This window comes from Thamnophis elegans, chromosome 11 (genome assembly GCF_009769535.1).
Source record: "Thamnophis elegans isolate rThaEle1 chromosome 11, rThaEle1.pri, whole genome shotgun sequence".
In the NCBI taxonomy this organism is placed as follows: domain Eukaryota; kingdom Metazoa; phylum Chordata; class Lepidosauria; order Squamata; family Colubridae; genus Thamnophis; species Thamnophis elegans.
This window is the reverse complement of record NC_045551.1, coordinates 22,518,633-22,538,115: the sequence shown is the minus strand read 5'-3', so window position 1 is coordinate 22,538,115 and position 19,483 is coordinate 22,518,633. Positions and strand designations below refer to the sequence as shown.

The window sequence follows — 19,483 nt, the reverse complement described above, 5'->3', positions numbered from 1 at the left end:
TCTTTCCCCAGCTGTGGAAGCTATGGGTGAGCCTGTAAGATTCAAAAAATTCTGTGTGTATAAGGCTTTACTTAAACGGTTTTGGATTTCAGGCAGCCCTATCTTAAAGGGGCCTTGCTGTTTATCAAGCATCATTTTTAGTGTTAAATTTGCTCTTTCTACAATTCCTTGTCCTTGGGAATTGTATGGGATTCCAAATTTATGGACAATTTTCCATTGATCACAAAAGGTAGCGAATGCAGCGCTACTGTATGCGGGTCCATTATCTGTTTTAATCTCCAGGGGGCTTCCTAAAACTGAAAAAGAGCGCATACAATGGTTGATCACTTGTTTGGTTGTTTCCCCCCGCTGTGGGCTTGCAAAAATAAAACCTGAAAAGGTATCCACTGTGACATGAATATATTTCCAGGGTGCGAAAGAATGGTATTGTGTAACGTCCATTTGCCATATCTCACATCGTTTAATTCCTCGGGGGTTAACTCTCATAGGAATTGCGTTACCTTGCCTGCTACAGGTTGAGCACTGCTGGATAATCGCTACAGCCTCAGTTTTTGAAATTCCAAACATCTTCACTAAGGCTTTTGCATTTTGATGAAAATACTCATGGCTTTCCCATGGAGTTGCAAATCCAACAAAACTTTCCCTAGCGGCTTTGTCTGCATAATCATTTCCCTCTGTTAGCATACCAGGAAGTGACTGGTGACTCCTAATATGAGCCACAAAATATTGAAATTTTCTATCCATAATTAATTGCTATAACTGTAAAAACATATCTAACAATTGCTTATCTAGGGTTGGTGAAAGATAGGCATCAAACAAGTTATTAATCACTTGGTAAACATACAATGAATCCACAATTAAATTAAATGTTTGGTCTTTTAATTTCTCAAATGCTAATATGGATGCAGCCAACTCAGAACGCTGTGCTGAACTCTGAGGGTGCGTGTGGTAAGTTATCCACTGTCCTGAGATTTGATACACACATGCACCTCTGTTCTTAGTTCCGTCAGCGAAAACTGTAACTGCATTTTTAATTGGCAGTTTACTTTGTAAGGAAGTCAATTGTAAATGTTGTAGATTCAGTAACAAAAACCTATAATCTGTGGGATAGTGGTATTTAATTGTCCCCAAATAGTCACTTAAGGCCAATTGAAGTGCATCTGATATTTGAAAATATTTTTCCCACCAAGGTTGTGGATATGGGACGTAAATAGTTTCTGGATCCGTTCCCAGTGCAGCTCGAGCTCTCTCTCTTAACTTTATAATTATCTGGGATAACAATAGAGGTTTTGTTGAAACTGTTCTCCCCGGGCTGTTTGCTAAGTGTATCCATTCAATCACTAACACTTTGTTCTGCTGTGTTTGCAGCAAACACCCTGTGGGCAAGTTTTTGGTATTGAAAATAGCAGCTGAGATAGGAACGTGTGAAACCATCCTGTCCACCCAAGTCTTTGTTAGGGCTGCCTCAATCACCTGAATACACTCTTTTTCTTTGTCCCCTATGGTTAGTATAGCAGCAGGCTCCTTTCCTCCTGCCAGCAATGCAAATAAGGGTTGTAATTGACTCGTAGTTAATCCCATGTAAGGACGTGCCCAGTTAATTGAACCCAAATATTGTTGTAACTGCACCAAACTACATTTATCCATCTCAGGTAGTTTTGGAATTACTGGTGAGGCATGAGATGTCATGATTCTATGTCCCAAATATAAATATGGTGGCATAGTTTGAATTTTTTCTGAAGCAATTTTAAATCCTTTATCATTAAAATCTTGTATGATCTCCTTTAAAACCTGTGAATATGCATTTTGTGCATTCTTTTCTATTGCTAGCAAGATATCATCCATGTAGTGGTAGAATAGGATACCTTTATACTTGGCTCTAAAATGTTTTAAAATATTATTAATATAATATTGACAAAGCGTTGGGCTATTTAGCATTCCCTGGGGTAAAACTTTCCACTGATACCTTACTGTTGGCTCACTATAATTTAGTACAGGAATTGTAAATGCAAATAATACTCTGTCCTTTTTATGTAAAGGTATTGAGAAGAAGGCATCTTTTAAATCAATAACTGTTAAAGCATAATTTTGAGGAATGATATTAGGATTTGGTAATCCGCATTGCAGGGGTCCCATGGGACAAATCACTTCATTTATCTTTCTTAAATCTTGAAGCATTCTCCACTTCCCTGATTTTTTCTTAATTAAAAATACAGGAGTATTATAAGGGCTATTTGACAATTCTATTTTTTTGTCTAATAACAACTGTTGCACAATTTCTTTTAAGGCTTCTAATTTAACAATAGGGAGGGGCCACTGTTCAATCCAAATTGGGTCATTGTTTTTTAATGTAAGTTTCATTAAAGGGTCCATTTCATTTATTCTTAATACAAAACATTCATTACCATCAGTTCAAAAAGCTATACGTAAGCCAATGAGCTCTATTTTCTTACTGTCTCTCTCCCTCTAGGTCTGAAAGCAGTTACACACACACGTCTCTCTCTCCCCCCTTCTCCTGTTTCCTTCCAAGGAAAGGCTCAGGGGGAAAAGGGGGGGTGGAACTCACGCATGCAATCACTTTAAGTTAGCTCAGGGCTGAACAATTCTACAAACGGCTATCCTGCTCTTTAAACATGCTTTCTCTCAACAAATTTGGAAATGATAACACAAAGGCATACACACATACCATTAAACAACTTTGCAACTTACTGTTTCTTTATATGAAAGAAATCAAAGTACGTGCATACCAACTTTTACCATTTAATATATATTAACACTGCAATCAAACTGCTTGTGTAAATTAACTTCACATGCAAAATCCTTTGTCATGCATTCTTCAAACAGCGAGGAATTTCAGAGAGCAGTTTAAATCCTAACTACTCTTCTCACCCTTACGGCTTTAAGCCAAAGCCTATTTACAAACTTCAAAACATCAATTTAATTCAATTCTCCTCTTTCTCTTTACCTCTATTCACTTTCTTTTCTTTCTCTCTACCTCTCTCTCACTCTTTTTTTCACTCTTTCTCTACCTTACTCCAAAGTTAGGGTTGCCCCAAACTGAGACAACAAATCTCTCCCCCACAAATTAACATGCAATTTTAAAACAACCGGTCGGATACGTGCCTTAATTACAGAACCTGGGATGGACACCTAAGATTTTTTTTTAACAGACATTACATCAAAGTAATCAAGTCCAATTACCTAGGTCTTCCCATTCAGTCAGGCTTTACCTCATTACTTACTAAATTTCTTACTTTTCTTTTAAAAGACAACTATTACAGCTGCAACAATTTTCATCTGATGGTGGCCAGAAAGTCAGCAAATTTGTTATAAAAGTGAACACTTTAAAATCCCTGTCTTTTGGATTGAAAATATCTTAACTACAATTACCTTGAGGGTGCACAAAAACTTAGGCACACATTCATGCACTCACAAAAACATTTTTTTTTTTTTTTTCCAATTCAGATCTGACACGGGCTTTTGTAATTAGAGCTGCAAAAAGTACATGTTTCTGAGAAATGAAACATCTGTGAAAAAGTTTCAGGTGCTCAGGCAGAAAAATGTGCTTAAAGCAACAAAAGAAAAATTAGATGAGTCAGTAAGAAAGGAGTAACAAGAACTCCTTGAGACATGAAATTACGATGAGGAAAGACTAGGAGAGACATCGTAAGAGGGACATCGTGGGGGGTAATGGAAGAAAGGTAGCCGGGATCACCGGAAGAAAATAGGAAAAGCCTGGCAGATTCACTTGCCAAAAGATTGAAATGAGAAGGAAAATAAAAGGCAGCCTTTTGTGTCGGGCTAGCCGAATGCCCCAAAATTAATCTCCCGACTGTGAAACAGACAGAAGCGTAACGTTGAGAAGCTTCAAAGGCATACATACAAGGGAAAAGAAAGCCTTGGATTCAGAGTGAGAGTGTGAATTTAGCAAAGAGGTTTTCAAATATAGCAGGGGGGTGTCTGGTCCCCCCATCACGGCTTGTTCATGAGTTTTTAAACATTCCGTGACGATCTGCCAAGTGGAAAGTATTTTTGCTGCTGAGTACCATTCATTTGGCAATAAAACATAATTTTCAGACAAACTCTGCAATAAACCTTGCACATATGGAGACAATAATCCACAAGTTGTTATGGCTGATTTTAAATCTTTTAAAACATTATGTGACAAGGGGGTGAACGCAGGATTTTGTCCTGCAAAATCAACAGGAAAGGCAGCCATTAATTTTAAGTCCTCCAGTTTCACGTCCTCCCCACTTCTCTTTTTTTGCATTCCTGCAGTGAGGGGACCGAGTGAGCACTCAGTACTTTTCAAAACTGGATAAATATTAGATTTTTCTTCCTGAGGAGCCTGTTGTTTGATCTCCTCTTTTATCTTTTCTACAATCTCTGTTGTTACTTCTTCATATTTAGGAGGGATATCAGATTTTTCTGGGGTGTTAGATTTTTCTTCTTGAGGAGTTTGTTTTAAAATCTCCTCTTTGCTTTCCCTTTTCTCTTCCCTTATAGCCTTTGTTGTTATTTCCTCATACTTGGGAGGGGCAGTGGGTTTTAGAGATGTTAATTCATCTGCCTGCTTTTTGGAAAGCGTGAATGTGTCTCCGTTATCCTTTAATATAATTTTATGAGCTCCAATTATCTGTCCAATTTCCTTAAGGTGAGCTTTCTGCTCTCTGGACAGGGGTCCTGTTTCCTTAAGGTGGGCCTCCCGCCCCTTAGACAAATCTGTTCCCATACTTACGAAAAGTGCGCTGGGTAAGAGATGGGAATATTGGGCACGCTGAAAGTCCGTTCGACCTGTCCGGGCCTCCCTGCGTCGCACCTCGACTGACTCCTGGCGTTGTAAAATGGATCACGTCGGAGGTCACCACTTGCGAGAGTGAGCTTGCATTGAGGATACAAGCATTCTCACAATCCGATGGACCACTTCACGAATCTCTAATTCCTAGGCTGCTTTGGCAATGAGACACACACACACTGCAGACTGGGTGAAAATGGTGGTTTCTGGCTAAACCAGAACACTTTTTATTAGGAAAGTTCAACGAAAGCTAGTCAGCAGTTTAATACAAAGAAAGGATCTCACAGTATGTTACAAATCACTTCTTGATTACACATTCTGGCAGAAAGGGCAGGGAGGAGGGACAAAAGGTACTCTTTGATAAGGGAGGTAGGAATTGTAAATCATACAGAGAGCTACATTAGGCATATGGGAATGACTGATTTGTTACACGAGGCGGCAAAAGGATGCAAGGCTAATTCTGTGTGTATATATCTCAGATAATAGAGGCCTCTCATCTCTGTGTGTATCTGTGTATTGCTATTCACATAGACACTCGAAATGAATTCGGCTTCCTTATCTAAAGCTTTCCCAGGACTGTTCTTTCCATATGGCTCTTGGCAAATGTTCACTGGGATCTTTTGATCCAGATAGATATTGAGATATTCTATCCTATCCTATTGATCCCAGCTAATTTCACCCAGCCAATTATGGGATAGTTTCCCACACATACCCTTTTCCCTCAAAAAAGAGGCTGAAAATCTGGGTGCGTCTTATACACTGAATACAGCATTTTCTTTCCTCCTGAAGCCCTGCCCCTTCATCAAAATGGTCATGCATAGCTTGTAGGAGGCTTTCAGAGAGCTCCTGGGGGCTGGGGAGAGCAGAAATGAGCAAAAATTGGGCTGTTTTTTTGCTCAATTTTGCCCCCCCCCCCCAGGAGCACTCTATAAGCTTCCTAATGCCCTTTTTTGATGAAAAATGGGTTATTTTTTGCTCACTTTGCCCCCCATCCCTCCAGGAACACTCTACAAGCCACTTAAGGGCTATTCATGCCCTTTTTTGAAAAAAAAATGGTCCCATTTTCATGAAAAACGGACCGTTTTGGGGAGGTTTACAGAGTGCAAAAACTTTTTTTTTAATTTGCCTCTTTAAAATCTTGGTGTGTCTTATACTCTGGTGCGTCTTATATTCTGAAAAATATGGTAACTGAAAGAAACAAGAAAAAAGGAAAGCTATGACACTAATTAAATGCAATTTTGGAGGAATTTATTTTCACAAAAGTAAAAGAACAGGTACATGCACAAAATTCCTGTTTGTTACAGGAATAGAATTTAAATAGATTTGCCCAAAGATTATGAAACCTATGGTAGGTACATGTGAGTGGTGCTGGTATCCCAAGCGTGGCTCAAGATTTGAACCTATAGATCAATTTAAGAGGCTGCTACATTATCATACCTCCTATAACAATAATGTAAATATTCAGTGGGATTGTACTGTAGTTGAAATGGAAACTTGACACATAAAGGAAGAAATGCTGTAGGAAGTAATGCAAACTGTTATTTATTTTTTATTGTGGCTCATTTTAAATAAATGAAGTCTACATTGAATTCGTAGAGTCACCTACTTGACTAACAAATGTACTGTAAAAACTAGTTTCCAAGCCAGACAGTCCCATGATTCTGATTAAAAGAACATTCTGACCCATCATTTTTATGGTAATTGTTAGGTTGGCCAGAAGGAACAATTAATTAATAGCTTATACTAGGCATTCTGAACTCTAGTCATTCCCACACTGTTCCATTCTTCTTCCTGGCTTGGATAATTGCAGAATAATGAAGATTTTTTATATTTATTCTCTAGATCAAGAGGACATTTCAGAACAATTCAAAAGTGATGTGTCACAACCATCTGGAGACATAGTTAGTTTGAACCATGTTCCAACCCCCATGCCAGCAACAGGCATTTCACAGCAGGAGATAAGTACGTATTTAGTTTACTTCTGGGAATGTCTTGTTTGTAGATGGCTTGTTTATTATAAAACACACAAGTTGAAGGTTTTGGTAGAATTGTTTTTAAATTACATTAAATGCTGCTCTTTAAGCAGTTACTATACATAATAGGGAAATTATATACAGCAAGGGATTAAGAATGATTTAATTTTCTATGTCTAGAAGCATTCAATATGCTGCAGCTTTAGACTAAGCAAGGTGGCAAAAAAGAAAAAGGTTTGCAATTATTTTTCAATTGTCAGGTTCTTTTGTTATTTCTGTACAATAGTGTTTGGAGGCAACATTGAATACAGATGATTTATCTTTCATTGATATGCTATACTAAGAACTTGACAGACCATATCAGTGAAATCATGAAAATTTTGTTCAAATAAGGGTTTGTAGCATTATCCTTAGGAAGTGAATTCTGTCATTTAAGGAAGTACATAATGAACATTTTATCACTGTAGAACAGTTGTCTGTTATGACAGACAGACATCACTAAATGACTAATATCTACATTATGAAGATAAGCATTTCAAGAACATTTAATGATATTTTTTAAGAAAAGCACATAAAATAGTAAAATACATTTCCAGCAGGTTTGATTTCAGTGATGAAACTGAATGCAACAGTGTAATGAAGGCATATTTGATGTAAATGGAATAAAAGTTTCCAGGAGAAAATTCACTTAATTCCTTTGTCTATCTTGTCCCTTGTATGATACCTTTTGCCTCCTGGATAATTAGTTTCCAATATTTGGAGAGGAAAGATTCAGATCCAAAGCAGTTTTGAAAGTGTACTAAGCTATAAATGAAGTGGTGTTCAATCCTGAAATGAAACAGTTGAAAGTAGATACTAGTGACATAATGTCATAGCAGTGCCCTTGTCTTCCCTGTTTATAACTAGTAGCTAAAAAGGCTGTCTTTCTAAATTGGTTTCTGAGAATCCTCCATAATATTTCCAGTAACACTGTTCCCCAAATCGTATTGTATAATAGGTCTTTTAAAACAAAAAACTAAATATAGACGATGCCAGGTTCTATCCAAGTAATTCTGCAGTTCACATAGAAGTTTTATTATGCTTAGGAAGCCAATTGGCAATTATGAAAAAGTAAAAATATCATGAATCAGTACCAGTGGTGGGTTCCAGACCCCAGTGCAGCTGGTACACTGCACATAGGACCGGGTGTCCTAGATGGGCATGCAGGCTGCACACGCACTCACACGCCACCATCCTGCAAAATTCAGCTGCTCAGCGGAGGTCGTGCAGGTGCCGCACACTGTGCGCGCATGCACAATGGGCCGGTCGAGTTATAAACAGCCATGGTACATGGGTGGGCGGGTGGGCCAAATGAGCCACCGTACTGGCATGGTGGCCACTGCTCCTGGCTAATACCGCTACGGCCATACTGGGCCATACCACCCTGAACCCACCACTGATGAGTACTAATAAGACTATGTAGGCTCTGGAATCCAACTTATCATACTAATAGGCAAATCATTGTTCTCTGTGGTATATAAGTTATTTGCATTATTATATATTAGGTGGGACAGAGAAAACTGTCCTAGATGGAAGAAATCACGAAGAACTAAAGGAGTCAGAATGGGAAGAAGAAAAGGCCAAAGAAGAAAACACACAAAGTGAGAAGTCTTCAGAAAGAGACCAGGGAGAACCAGAGAAACTGGATCAGGAAATAGTAATGTATCTCATTCTTACATTTTCACAAATATTTATAATAGCAATAGCACTTAGACTTATATACCACTTCACAGTGCTGTATGGCCCTCTCTAAACAGTTTACAGAGTCAGCATATTGCCTCCAACAAATTGGGTCCTCATTTTACTCACCTCAGAAGGATGGAAGGCTGAGTCAACCTTGAACCTGGTGAGATTCGATCTGCCAAATTTCAGTCAGCAGAAGTCAGCAGAAGTAGCATGCAGTACTGCATTGTAACCACTCTGCCACCAGGGCACTTAATAAAAGTGTTCTGAACATAGAGCATAGTCCAGTATTGGCGAACCTGCCGAAACAGGAGTGCATGTATGGGGGGGGGGGCAGAGTGCCAGAAACCAGAAGAGGAGTTCCCTGGCACACATGCATGTTATTGCTTATAAGGTTTGTTCTTGATGGCTAGATTTTTACAATTTTGGTAATACTGGCTTTTATATTGTTTTTAATATTTTAGTTGCAACTGTGAGATGGACGACCATATAAATCAATTAAATATTGTTCCAGAGGCAAAACTGTAGAATAACTCTTGACATCTTTGTACAAAATGGAACAGTATAATGATAGGTTATTTTTTTAAGGATTCTGAGAATTTATTTTGATTTTTTAGTGTACAGCTGGAAGAATAAATAACATTGCAGTGTTAGATTTCTCTGTGTGTCTATTTAATAAGTGTTTGTGTTCTTATAGGATGATTACATTTTGTTTACCTTTATCACATTTTTCTTTTAATAAAGAATTGCTTATGGATGTGTATCACTTGATGTACTCTATGTAAATATTTAAAAAATGAGCTATGCAATTTTCCAACCAAAAGCAACATGCTACCTATTATATTCAATTTATCTTGCATTAATTTGAGCAGGCTTTGGAGAGATAGTTGAAGTTAAGAAAATAGAATGATCAGGGTTTTGGTTTTATATTTAATTATATTCTTGATGATTAAACATCAGGATTGTGATCTTGAATCATACTTAGCCCATTAAGACTCAATCCAGCCAACACTATCAAATATCCACATCTCTTAGCCAAATTATTTTTCACAGATGGAAGCAGAATCATGGCTACTATTATTCTTTCTTCTTTTCTTCCTGCTCCCCATACTACTACTTAACAGAATTGGAAATCCTGCTAAAACAAGAATACAACTTTTGAAGTTTTCAGGGGTTATACCAGTTGTCTTTATGGCTAATGCTGTTCTGCAGAGATTTCCAGAGCAGTACTTGCTCTGATTTTCTTTTCTTTTTTTTTTACAATGCATTACAAATTGAACAATATTATCATAGATTTTTTTGGAAAATGTATTTTCTATTAAGTCATTCCACCAGTCTGATTGGTTGGTGAAGCTTTCTTCCCTTAACTTTAGGATATTCTAATCTTGAATACTCCTTGCCTCAGTCAGAGAATTGAATGCTGATTAGCATATTTTTTGGAGTATAAGACGCCAAAGAAAGGGTGAAAATCTGGATGCGTCTTATACCCTGAATACAGCATTTTTGGCCTACCGAAACCCTGTCCCCCTTTGCAAAAAAGGACATGCAGAGGGTTTGGGAGGCTTGCAAAATGCTCCTGGGGGCCGGGGAGGGCAAAAATAAGCAAAAAATTAGCTGTTTTTGCTAATTTTTGCCCCCTTCCAGCCCCCAGGAGCCCTCTCAAACCTCCCAAAGCTCTGCATGCCCCCCCCTTTTTGCAAAAAATAGCCCATTTTTGCGAAAAACAGGCCATTTTTGCTTGTTTTTACCCCAGTCTTCCAAAACTCTGCATGCCCCCCCTTTCCCCCTCTTTTTTTTTTTTTTTTTTTTTTGCAAAAAATGAGGCGTGCAGAGGGTTTGGGAAGCCTGCAGAGTACAAAAAACTTTTTTAAAAAATGTATCTCTTCAAAATGATGGTGCGTCTTATACTCCGGTGTGTCTTATAGTCTGAAAAATATGGTACTTTTTATGGATGTTCTTTGCAGTGTAGTGTATTATGGCTGCAGTATTTAATACTCGTTTTATTTGGTTGAAAATGAATTTCTTTTAGTGTTTTCCATCTCTCCCTGGAAACCAATAGCAATAGCACATAAACTTATATACCACTTCATAGTTCTTTACGGTCCTCTCTAAGCAATTTACAGAGTTAGAGTATTGCTAGCAACAATCTGGGTCCTCAATTTACTGACCTTGGAAGGCTGAGTCAATGCTGAGCTGGTCAGGATTGAATTCCTGGCAATGAGCAATGAGTTTGCCTGCAATGCTGCATGTTAGAATGCAGTTTCACTGTATTCATGTGCCACCACGAAATTATGGGTGTGTGTCTATGTACCCATCTTACAGAAGTGACTGTGAATGGCTAACATCAGTTTAAAAGACTGCCAAGTGCAAAACAAAGAAAAATATAAAAAGCACAAGAAAGAACAAGAAATGGCAACTGGGATGATAATTAACAAAATTTCCAAGACTTAAACTAACATGCCTGGGATCCCATCCAGTTCATAAAGATTTCTGAAATTCCAGTAAACCTGCATGTGGCCAGTCTGCTGTTCCAAAGGGCAGGGGCTGCGACAGGAAAGGCTGCTTCTTGAATCTATGTGGCAACTTTTGATGAATTGGACCTGGAGTATCATCATATTTTACAGCTGATGGACTGAATAGAAACAGTATGAAAAAAGTGGTCCTAAAGTTTGGTGGTTAACAGAACCAAGGCTAGAACCTATACAACATGGTATTGGTCCAAACTCTACTAGTCATGGTTCTTGTCTTTCTGAGAAATGGAGGAGATTAAATCATGCTTGGGTGTTTTGATTATATCAAATTGGAAGGAATCTTTACCACAGGGCAGTGTATATAGTAATAGGTAAAATATTGGATGGACATAAAAGCACTTGGGTCAATTCAGGTACTTTGCTCTAATTACATGTTTTTTTTAATTCTTTTTGAAAGCATGTCCAAAAATCATTGGAGATGAATGAAGAAATTCAAAATGAAATAGTAACAAATATGCAGACAAGTACTCTGAAGTCGGAAGAACATTCTTGCGCTGATGTTTCCAATCCACTTGAAAAATACATGAAAATAATACAGCAGAATCAAGATAAAGAACAGGAAAAAAAGGTAATATTTTGAATTAACATGAATAAAATAATTTGGAAAATATCAGAACTATAGTCATATACATTTCCTACTAGCTGTACAGTGCGTTTCTCACTAAAGTAAAGCTTTGCTAGACATAACCAATCAAAAGTGAAGCCCAAAGTTTTATCTTCTGGGGAAAAATTTGGAGTTTGCTTAGATGGCGTGGGCGGTGGTTTCCAGCTGACGGACCGCCGCGGCTTGCCTTCCTTGTGAGATGCCGCGGAGCCGCTGGAACGTGAAGCCTCCCCTCCCTCCTCTTGCGGACGGTGGTTCCTAGCGGATGGCAGTTCCAGCGCTGTGTTAGATTGCCGCGGTCCTGCCTTTGTTCTGCGTGGCGCCGTTGGGCCTTTGAACTGGACGCCCCCCTCTTTTCCACCCTCTATCGTGGATGCAGCGCTCAGCTTTGGACCCAGATTGTCATGGTCCTATTTTGTTCATGTTGCTGAGACGCTGGGTGTGCTGTCCTCAGGGGGGTTGGTGAGTTTGTTCCTGGGACGCCGTGGGCCGAAGGGTTAGGCTCGCTGCTGTTATTGCTGCCGACCCAAACGCACCCCCCCTTCCATCACATCTCTTTTGAACTTTTGACTATCATGGCCTGCCTCTCGGCTCATGTTGCTGTTGCCGCTGCTATCCGTGGTTGCTTTAGGAGCCCCCATTTTAGACGCTTGACTGTCCTTGCCTTTCGACCGGCTTTACCCCTGCCTTTACTCTCAAGACCAACATTTTGGAATAAGCTGGGATATTTGAATCCACCTCCGGCCTCGCTGAGACTCCCAGCCATTTTCCTGTATACCATCCTGCACTTTAATTTTGCAGAAAGAAGAAGGCAGGGGACGAATAGGACATGGGCAGGGGGCCTGCTTGGCACCTTCCCTCAACTGACACTAACCCTCCAACCATTTTAAACTTTTAAACTCTTGGGCCTTGCCCTTTTTGCTGGACTCCACAGAGGAGAAGATCAAAAACATTAAGTTTTCTCCTCTCTTGCACAGTACGCAAAAAAAAAACCTTTTAGGAATGTAGTGTGACTGGTATGTTTGATTGATGATTGTACCCACTTTTTTAATTTCATTATTGTTGTATTTTCTGTGTTTTTTAACTGACCTATGTGGGGAATGCATGGACGAGTGACTGTGTTTATGTGAGAGGATGACTGATTCGAAGGGCTTGTCAGGGAACGCGGGGGCTATAGGGGTGGTTGGTGGGACTACGGACACGGGAGTGGGACGGAGCATTACGGTCTTAACAGGGAGGGGCAGATATGGCGGGGACTTTAGGGCAGGCCATTACCGGGGAAGGAGGGCTCGCTACGTCACAGAGATCCCTCCTTCCGGCCCTATGAGTCCCACTCCAAGGCCAGGTGGTGTGAGCAATCAGGACCCTGGCCTCAGGCTGCTGGTGCTAAATGCCAGGTCTGTAGTTCATAAAGCTCCTCTGGTTCGGGACTTGATTTTAGACAAGAGGGCAGACCTGGCATGTATTACTGAGACCTGGCTGGGCCCGGAGGGAGGAGTCCCCCTCGTAGAGATGTGCCCAGAGGGTTTTCAGGTGCACCATCAGCCGAGAGCTCAGAGAAGGGGTGGGGGTGTGGCTATTGTTATCCGAGAGTCTCTAGCACCTCGTAGGATCCCTGCTCCGGAGCTTGTCGGGTGTGAGTCCCTGCTGGTGAAGTTGGACCTCAAGGGTCAAGTGGGTCTGCTGCTAACGTACCTGCCTCCTAACTACGTTGCAACAGCCCTCCCCTCGCTCCTCGAGTCGATAGCCGAGCTGGCAGTTGAGTTCCCCAGACTTATGGTTCTGGGGGATTTCAATCTGCCTTCGGTGAACACTCTGATGGAGCGCAGGAGTTCATGGCTTCCATGACAACCATGGGCTTGACCCAAGTAATCCGAGGACCAGCCCACTCAGCGGGTCACACGCTTGACCTCGTATTCCTCTCGGAGCAGTGGAATTGTGATCTTGGTCTGAGGGGTAGCGAGATCTTGCCCCTGTCATGGTCAGACCACTACCTATTGAGGCTTGACTTTCGGAGACCAAACCCCCACTGTAGGGAGGAGGAACCGACCAGGTGGTTCCGCCCCAGGTGACTTATGGACCCTTCGGGGTTCCAGACGGAGCTTGGGGTTATTCCTGATACTCTCGCCCGCAGTTCGGCGGAGACTCTGGTTGCTGCCTGGGATCTGGCAGAGGCGGAGTCTCTTAACCGGATTGCGCCTCTACGGCCGCTCCGAGGCAGTGGATCCCGGAAGGCTCCTTGGTTTACTGAGGAACTCCGGGAGATGAAGCGCCGAAGGAGACGCCTAGAGCACCTATGGAGGTCCAGCAAATCTGAATCGAGCCGAGCATTTTTGACAACCTGCACCAGAGATTATGTTCGGGCAATCAGGACGGCTAAGAAAACACACATTGCCTCTCTGGTTGCATCTGCTGAGTCGCGCCCAGCCGCCCTGTTTAGGATAACCCGTTCCCTCCTAAATAGGAGGGATACGGGCGATCCGCTGCAGGGCAGGGCTGAGGACTACGTCCAATTTCTCGCAGACAAGGTTGCTCGGCTCCGGGCGGACCTGGACTCCAATCCCGCAGTACCAGCCGAGGCACTAAGGGATGATCTGGTAAGTCATCGCTGGATTGAGTTTCAGGCTGTTGCCCCTGAGGATGTGGACAAGGCCATGAGAGCTGTAGGTGCCTCCACATGTGTGCTGGACCCGTGCCCTTCCTGGCTGGTTGTAAACAGCAGGGAGGTGACACGAGGCTGGATCCAGGCGGTTGTTACCGCCTCACTTCGGGAGGGGATCTTTCCCCCCGCTTTAAAGACGGCGGTGGTGAGACCCCTCCTGAAGAAACCATCCTTGGATCCAGCTGTTTTAAATAACTATCGTCCAGTCTCCAACCTCCCCTTTGTGGGGAAGGTTGTTGAGAAGGTGGTGGCCTTTCAGCTCCAGCGGTCCTTGGAGGAAGCCAGCTATCTCGATCCGTTCCAGTCTGGCTTCAGACCTGGCTGCAGCACAGAAACCGCTTTGGTCGCGTTGACCGATGATCTCTGGAGAGCCAGGGATGGAGGCCACGCTTCCATCCTAGTGCTCCTTGACCTCTCGGCGGCTTTCGATACCATCGACCATGGTATCCTTCTGCGACGACTGCGGGAGGTGGGGGTGGGAGGCGCTGTTTTACAGTGGTTCTCCTCTTACCTCTCGGACAAATCGCAGTCGGTGTTAGTTGGGGAGCAGAGATCGACCCCTAGGCCCCTAACGTGTGGGGTGCCTCAGGGTTCGGTCCTGTCCCCCCTTCTTTTCAACATCTACATGAAACCGCTGGGTGAGATCATTCGACGGCACGGGATAAAGTACCATCAATATGCGGACGATACTCAATTGTATCTGTCCGCCCCGTGCCAACTCAACGAAGCGATGGATGTGATGAGCCAGGGGCTGGATGCTGTTAAAGACTGGATGGGGGTCAACAAGCTTGTGCTCAATCCAGAAAAGACCGAGTGGCTGTTGTGTTTCCCTCCCAAGAATTGGCCAAGTACTCCATCTCTCAGGCTGGGGGGTCAAACTATACGCCCCTCAGACAGGGTTCGCAACTTGGGAGTCCTCCTGGACCCACAGCTGACCTTCGAACATCATTTGTCAGCTGTGACCAGGGGGGCATTTGCCCAGGTTCGCCTGGTACACCAGTTGCGTCCCTACCTGAACCGGGAGGCCCTCACAACAGTCACTCGTGCCCTTGTGACCTCTAGGCTGGAATATTGCAATGTGCTCTACATGGGGCTGCCCTTGAAGAGCATTCGGCGACTCCAGCTAGTCCAGAACGCGGCCGCGCGAGCGATAGTGGGTGCACCTCGGTTCACCCACGTAACACCTATCCTCCGCGAGCTGCGCTGGCTACCTGTTGATCTCCGGGTGCGCTTCAAGGTGCTACTTATCACCTATAAAGCCCTTCATGGTAGTGGGCCTGGGTACTTGAGAGACCGCCTACTGCCAATTACCTACACCAGACCGATTCGATCGCATCGATTAGGCCTCCTCCGAATCCCATCTTCTAGCCAATGCAAACTGGCAACTACCCGGAGGAGGGCCTTCTCGGTGGCTGCTCTGTCCCTTTGGAACGAACTCCCCGTGGAGATTCGGACCCTCACCACCCTCCAATCCTTCCGCGCTGCTGTAAAGATCTGGCTGTCCCGGCTGGCCTGGGGTTAAGATTATAGCCCCACTCGAATGGTGTGATTGTTGCGTTTTTCTCTTTTAATATGCTGTATTGTTTATTGTTTGTTGTTCCCCCCTCCCTTTTGAATTGTGAGCCGCCCTGAGTCCCCTTAGGGAAAAGGGCGGCATACAAATAAAGGCAAAAGTATTAAAAAAAAGTATGAATGACTTGTATAATTCAGTCTAATATAGGAATTTTAAAATATTACCTATCTTATATCTTACACTGACTCATTCCATGTTTCTAGTTTTCAGTCTTCCATCAGAACACAATTAGCATATGGTTTGGACTAAAATAGCTACACATATATTTTTTTTAGAAATTTCATTAATTTACTAACCAAAAATGAGTTTCAGAAGAAGTTCAATGTACATTGTTCAACATTCTGTCTCCTCATGGCCATGTTGCATTGCAGGGTATAATGCCCTCAGATTCTAGCACATGGCTTTGAATTTGAATTTTAACATAAAACTGCTGACATAGCTATTTGTTATATTGTTCATTGATTACTTTTCAAGAAATGCAAGACGAAATCTTACACAATTCAAAACTATCTACAGATAAGATAATACCAGATATGAATTCCAGAATGTATATGGCTTCACCAAAGCATAAATTGATTTTAATGGAATGTTTTCAAACATCCTTTGAGTACTTTACAGTAGTTTGGCTCATTTCACTAATCCTTTATTTTAATTTTTAATTTTAGCTTAGGTAGTGAGCATACAAGGTCAGTAATAAGACATTCCAAATTCTAAAGTTCAGTTCTGAAGCTGAAAGAAAGACAATTACCATTTAGTTCCTTATCTCTTTTAATTGTTTCTTGCATTGGCCATTCTATGAAATATTGTCAAACCAGAACTGAACTAATTTTTTTTTTCATCTTTGCTTTGTCACATTTTTTGCATCTTAGTTTACTTTACTTTATTGTCATTGCACAACATTGTACAACGAAATTAAATGCCATCCTCAGTGTACATTATAATTATAAAATAAAATACAAATAAACATCCTTCACATTCTCTACAATTGAATTGAAAACCGATATTGCATTAATATTGCACTATACAGTAGAATTCAGTATAGTTACTGCCCTGGGATAGAGGCTGTTTTTCAGCTTATTTGTCTTTGTTTTTATTATCTTGCACCATCTACCAGATGGTAATAGTTTAAAAAAAAGGGTGCCCAGGATGAGATGGATTTTTAAGAATGTTTTGAACTTTCTTAAGGTAGCGGGAGATATAAACTCTTCCAAAGAGGGGAGGGGGCAACCAATGATCCTCTGGTCAATGACATTAATGCTCTGGAGTACTGTCCTATCTGCCATTGTGCAATTGACAAACCAGACACAGTTGCAGTAAGTTAATACTCTATGGTGCAGCGGTAGAAGGTCACCAGCAGTTTTTTGTTCAGTTGTTGTTTCCTGAGAAGTCTGAGGTTGGATGGTAACAAATTATGACAAAGATTTTTATGACTGTAAAAACTTAAATTGAAAACAGGTGTAGTTGACTGATGGTTGTTAGTTTGCTTGCTTTATATAATTTTTGGATACTTAGATTTAAATATTTAGACTTAAACAAGTGTAGTTAACTGATAGCTATTTGTTTGGTCATATCATTTTTTTCACTGTCTCCAATATTTTCAGTTTTTACATGAATTTCCTCTAAAAACTGTTGCAGTTTAGTAGATAACTAATAAATAGTCCTACCCTCAAAATTCTATTTATCCCACTGGTCCCTAGAAATTATCTGAGTTCCAAAGTAGAACACAGAATAAATGTTTGAAATGCTTCTGCCTCTTAGGGATGTTCCAGAGGCTCCTGAGACATTTATAAACCAAGTTAACAACTCTCTTCTTTCTGTCAAAAGGCTGACAAAGAAGCAGTTGAAGTATCATCTGCGGCACTACTAGGCAGTGAAAGGGAGGACAGGTATGCATTATCATTTTTTTCCTTGTCTGGGTTATACAGTCACTGAGACAATGCCTTAAAGATCCAAGTTCCTTAGGTGGGAACAATTGGGAGCAGAGAACTGCAAGTCTTGTTTATTCTACTTCCCCATTGCAGCTTCTTGTGTCTTCCAGAGTTTGCTTCTGAGGATTGTGGAACTCCTCAGAGATATCAGGGGGTGTGCTAGAGCAAACAGTAGCTTGTGTTGTTTACTCTTCCATACAGAGGATCTTCCATTGGATAGCAGTCTTTTCCATTTGCAGCCTACAGGCTGAGACGCAAGCAGTGCTACCTTGCTCAATACAGCCATGCTTTCCCTTTTGTTATGTAGTACTCAAGGCCCAAAGATTTGTCAGTAAAAGAGCAGTTGGTTGAGGAAAGAATACGGGGGTCACAAAAGTGTAATTTTTTTCCATAGCCACTGTTCCCAAAATTAACATGATTTTGTTTTCCCTAGTGTTAGTGCTGCAGATATTCCCCAGGAAGGACCTGATGACAATTTTTGGTGAAGATGAGCTAGAGATAAACGAAAAAAATGTGATTGATATGGAAAACAATCCTTGGGCAGTAAGGAGGATAATTTTGCATAACCATAAATATTTATGTCTGTAAAATAATTACCGGTAATGAAGAAATAATATATTGGTACATATTGTTGTTAGTAATATTGCAGTTGCAGGCCTTGAGTGAACAGTTCTGGTATTTTGAACTTTGTATTATTTAAAAAATGTTGCTATTATGAACAAATTGTTTAAACTATTCTATAGTGTAAAGTGGACAGAAGCTGTTTTCTTAAATCGATTTACCTTTTTTTAAAGGTTTTTAAAAGGTATATTTTGCTACAATCACTATAGAAAATTGAAAATTTCTCCATTTCAATGTATCTGAATTCTGTTGTTCTGTGATATTGCAGATTTCACAAATAGTGAGTTATAGCTCTCTGTAGCCAAAGCTCCCAAAACATCATTAACATTAAGAAATTAAATCTGCATGTTTGAAGATTTTTTTATTTCTTAAATATTAACTACTTTGAACTAAGTGAAACAATTTTAGAAACAACCATACTTTATATCCTCTAACTTCATATCCTGTACAAATGTTTTTAAAATAGGGGAATAACAATTATACACTTATTATGCAATTAAACTTCTTTTAAAAAGTGTTTGTGATTATGATCTCTTACTATTAAAGTAAATAAAAAATAAAAATTATTCGTTGTGATTTTTCTTCAAGCTATTCAGGGAAAGTTTGGAAGCGACTAACATAAAATAATGTAGGATCCTTAGTGCTCTATGAGCTTGGTTGTTTTCTTGCAGTTATTTCATTATCAAAAGAGGTAATATTAGTGCTAGAATGGAGTGGGTTTTGCTCACATTTGTATACTAGTGGCTTATATTTACATTTTGCAAACAAAACTTTTTCACGTTTGCGGAGTTGGTTTCTGGATGATCTCATGAGATGGAATAAAGTTTTGCAAGATCAAGACTTTATGATTAGAACTAAGGAGAAATTTCCTGAACAATTTAAGAAGAGATTGGATAACCATTTGTCTGAAATGGTATAGGATTTCCTGCCTAAGCAGGAGGTTGGACTAGAAGATCACCAAGGTCCCTTCCAACTCTTCTCTTCTCTTCACCTTTGAGCCTGTGGAACAAGGATGAGGTTCCTCATCTATGAGCTTGATCTGTTTCTCATAACTGTTACTAGCTGCAAAAGGGG

At 40.8% G+C, this 19,483-nt stretch overlaps 1 protein-coding gene across 2 annotated transcripts in view; it reads left to right on the top strand.

Annotated features, from left to right (window-relative positions):
• The window catches only part of OFD1 (OFD1 centriole and centriolar satellite protein), a 45,866-nt gene extending 26,940 nt beyond the window's left edge, over positions 1-18,926 (top strand). For both annotated transcript variants that reach the window (XM_032226493.1, XM_032226492.1), the window contains exons 19-23: positions 6,638-6,757; positions 8,313-8,464; positions 11,419-11,589; positions 17,685-17,746; positions 18,222-18,926. In XM_032226493.1, the coding sequence (XP_032082384.1) occupies positions 6,638-6,757; positions 8,313-8,464; positions 11,419-11,589; positions 17,685-17,746; positions 18,222-18,273 (557 nt within the window). In that variant the 3' untranslated portion in view covers positions 18,274-18,926. The remainder of the gene's footprint in view (positions 1-6,637; positions 6,758-8,312; positions 8,465-11,418; positions 11,590-17,684; positions 17,747-18,221) is intronic.
• Positions 18,927-19,483: the final 557 nt, after the last annotated feature.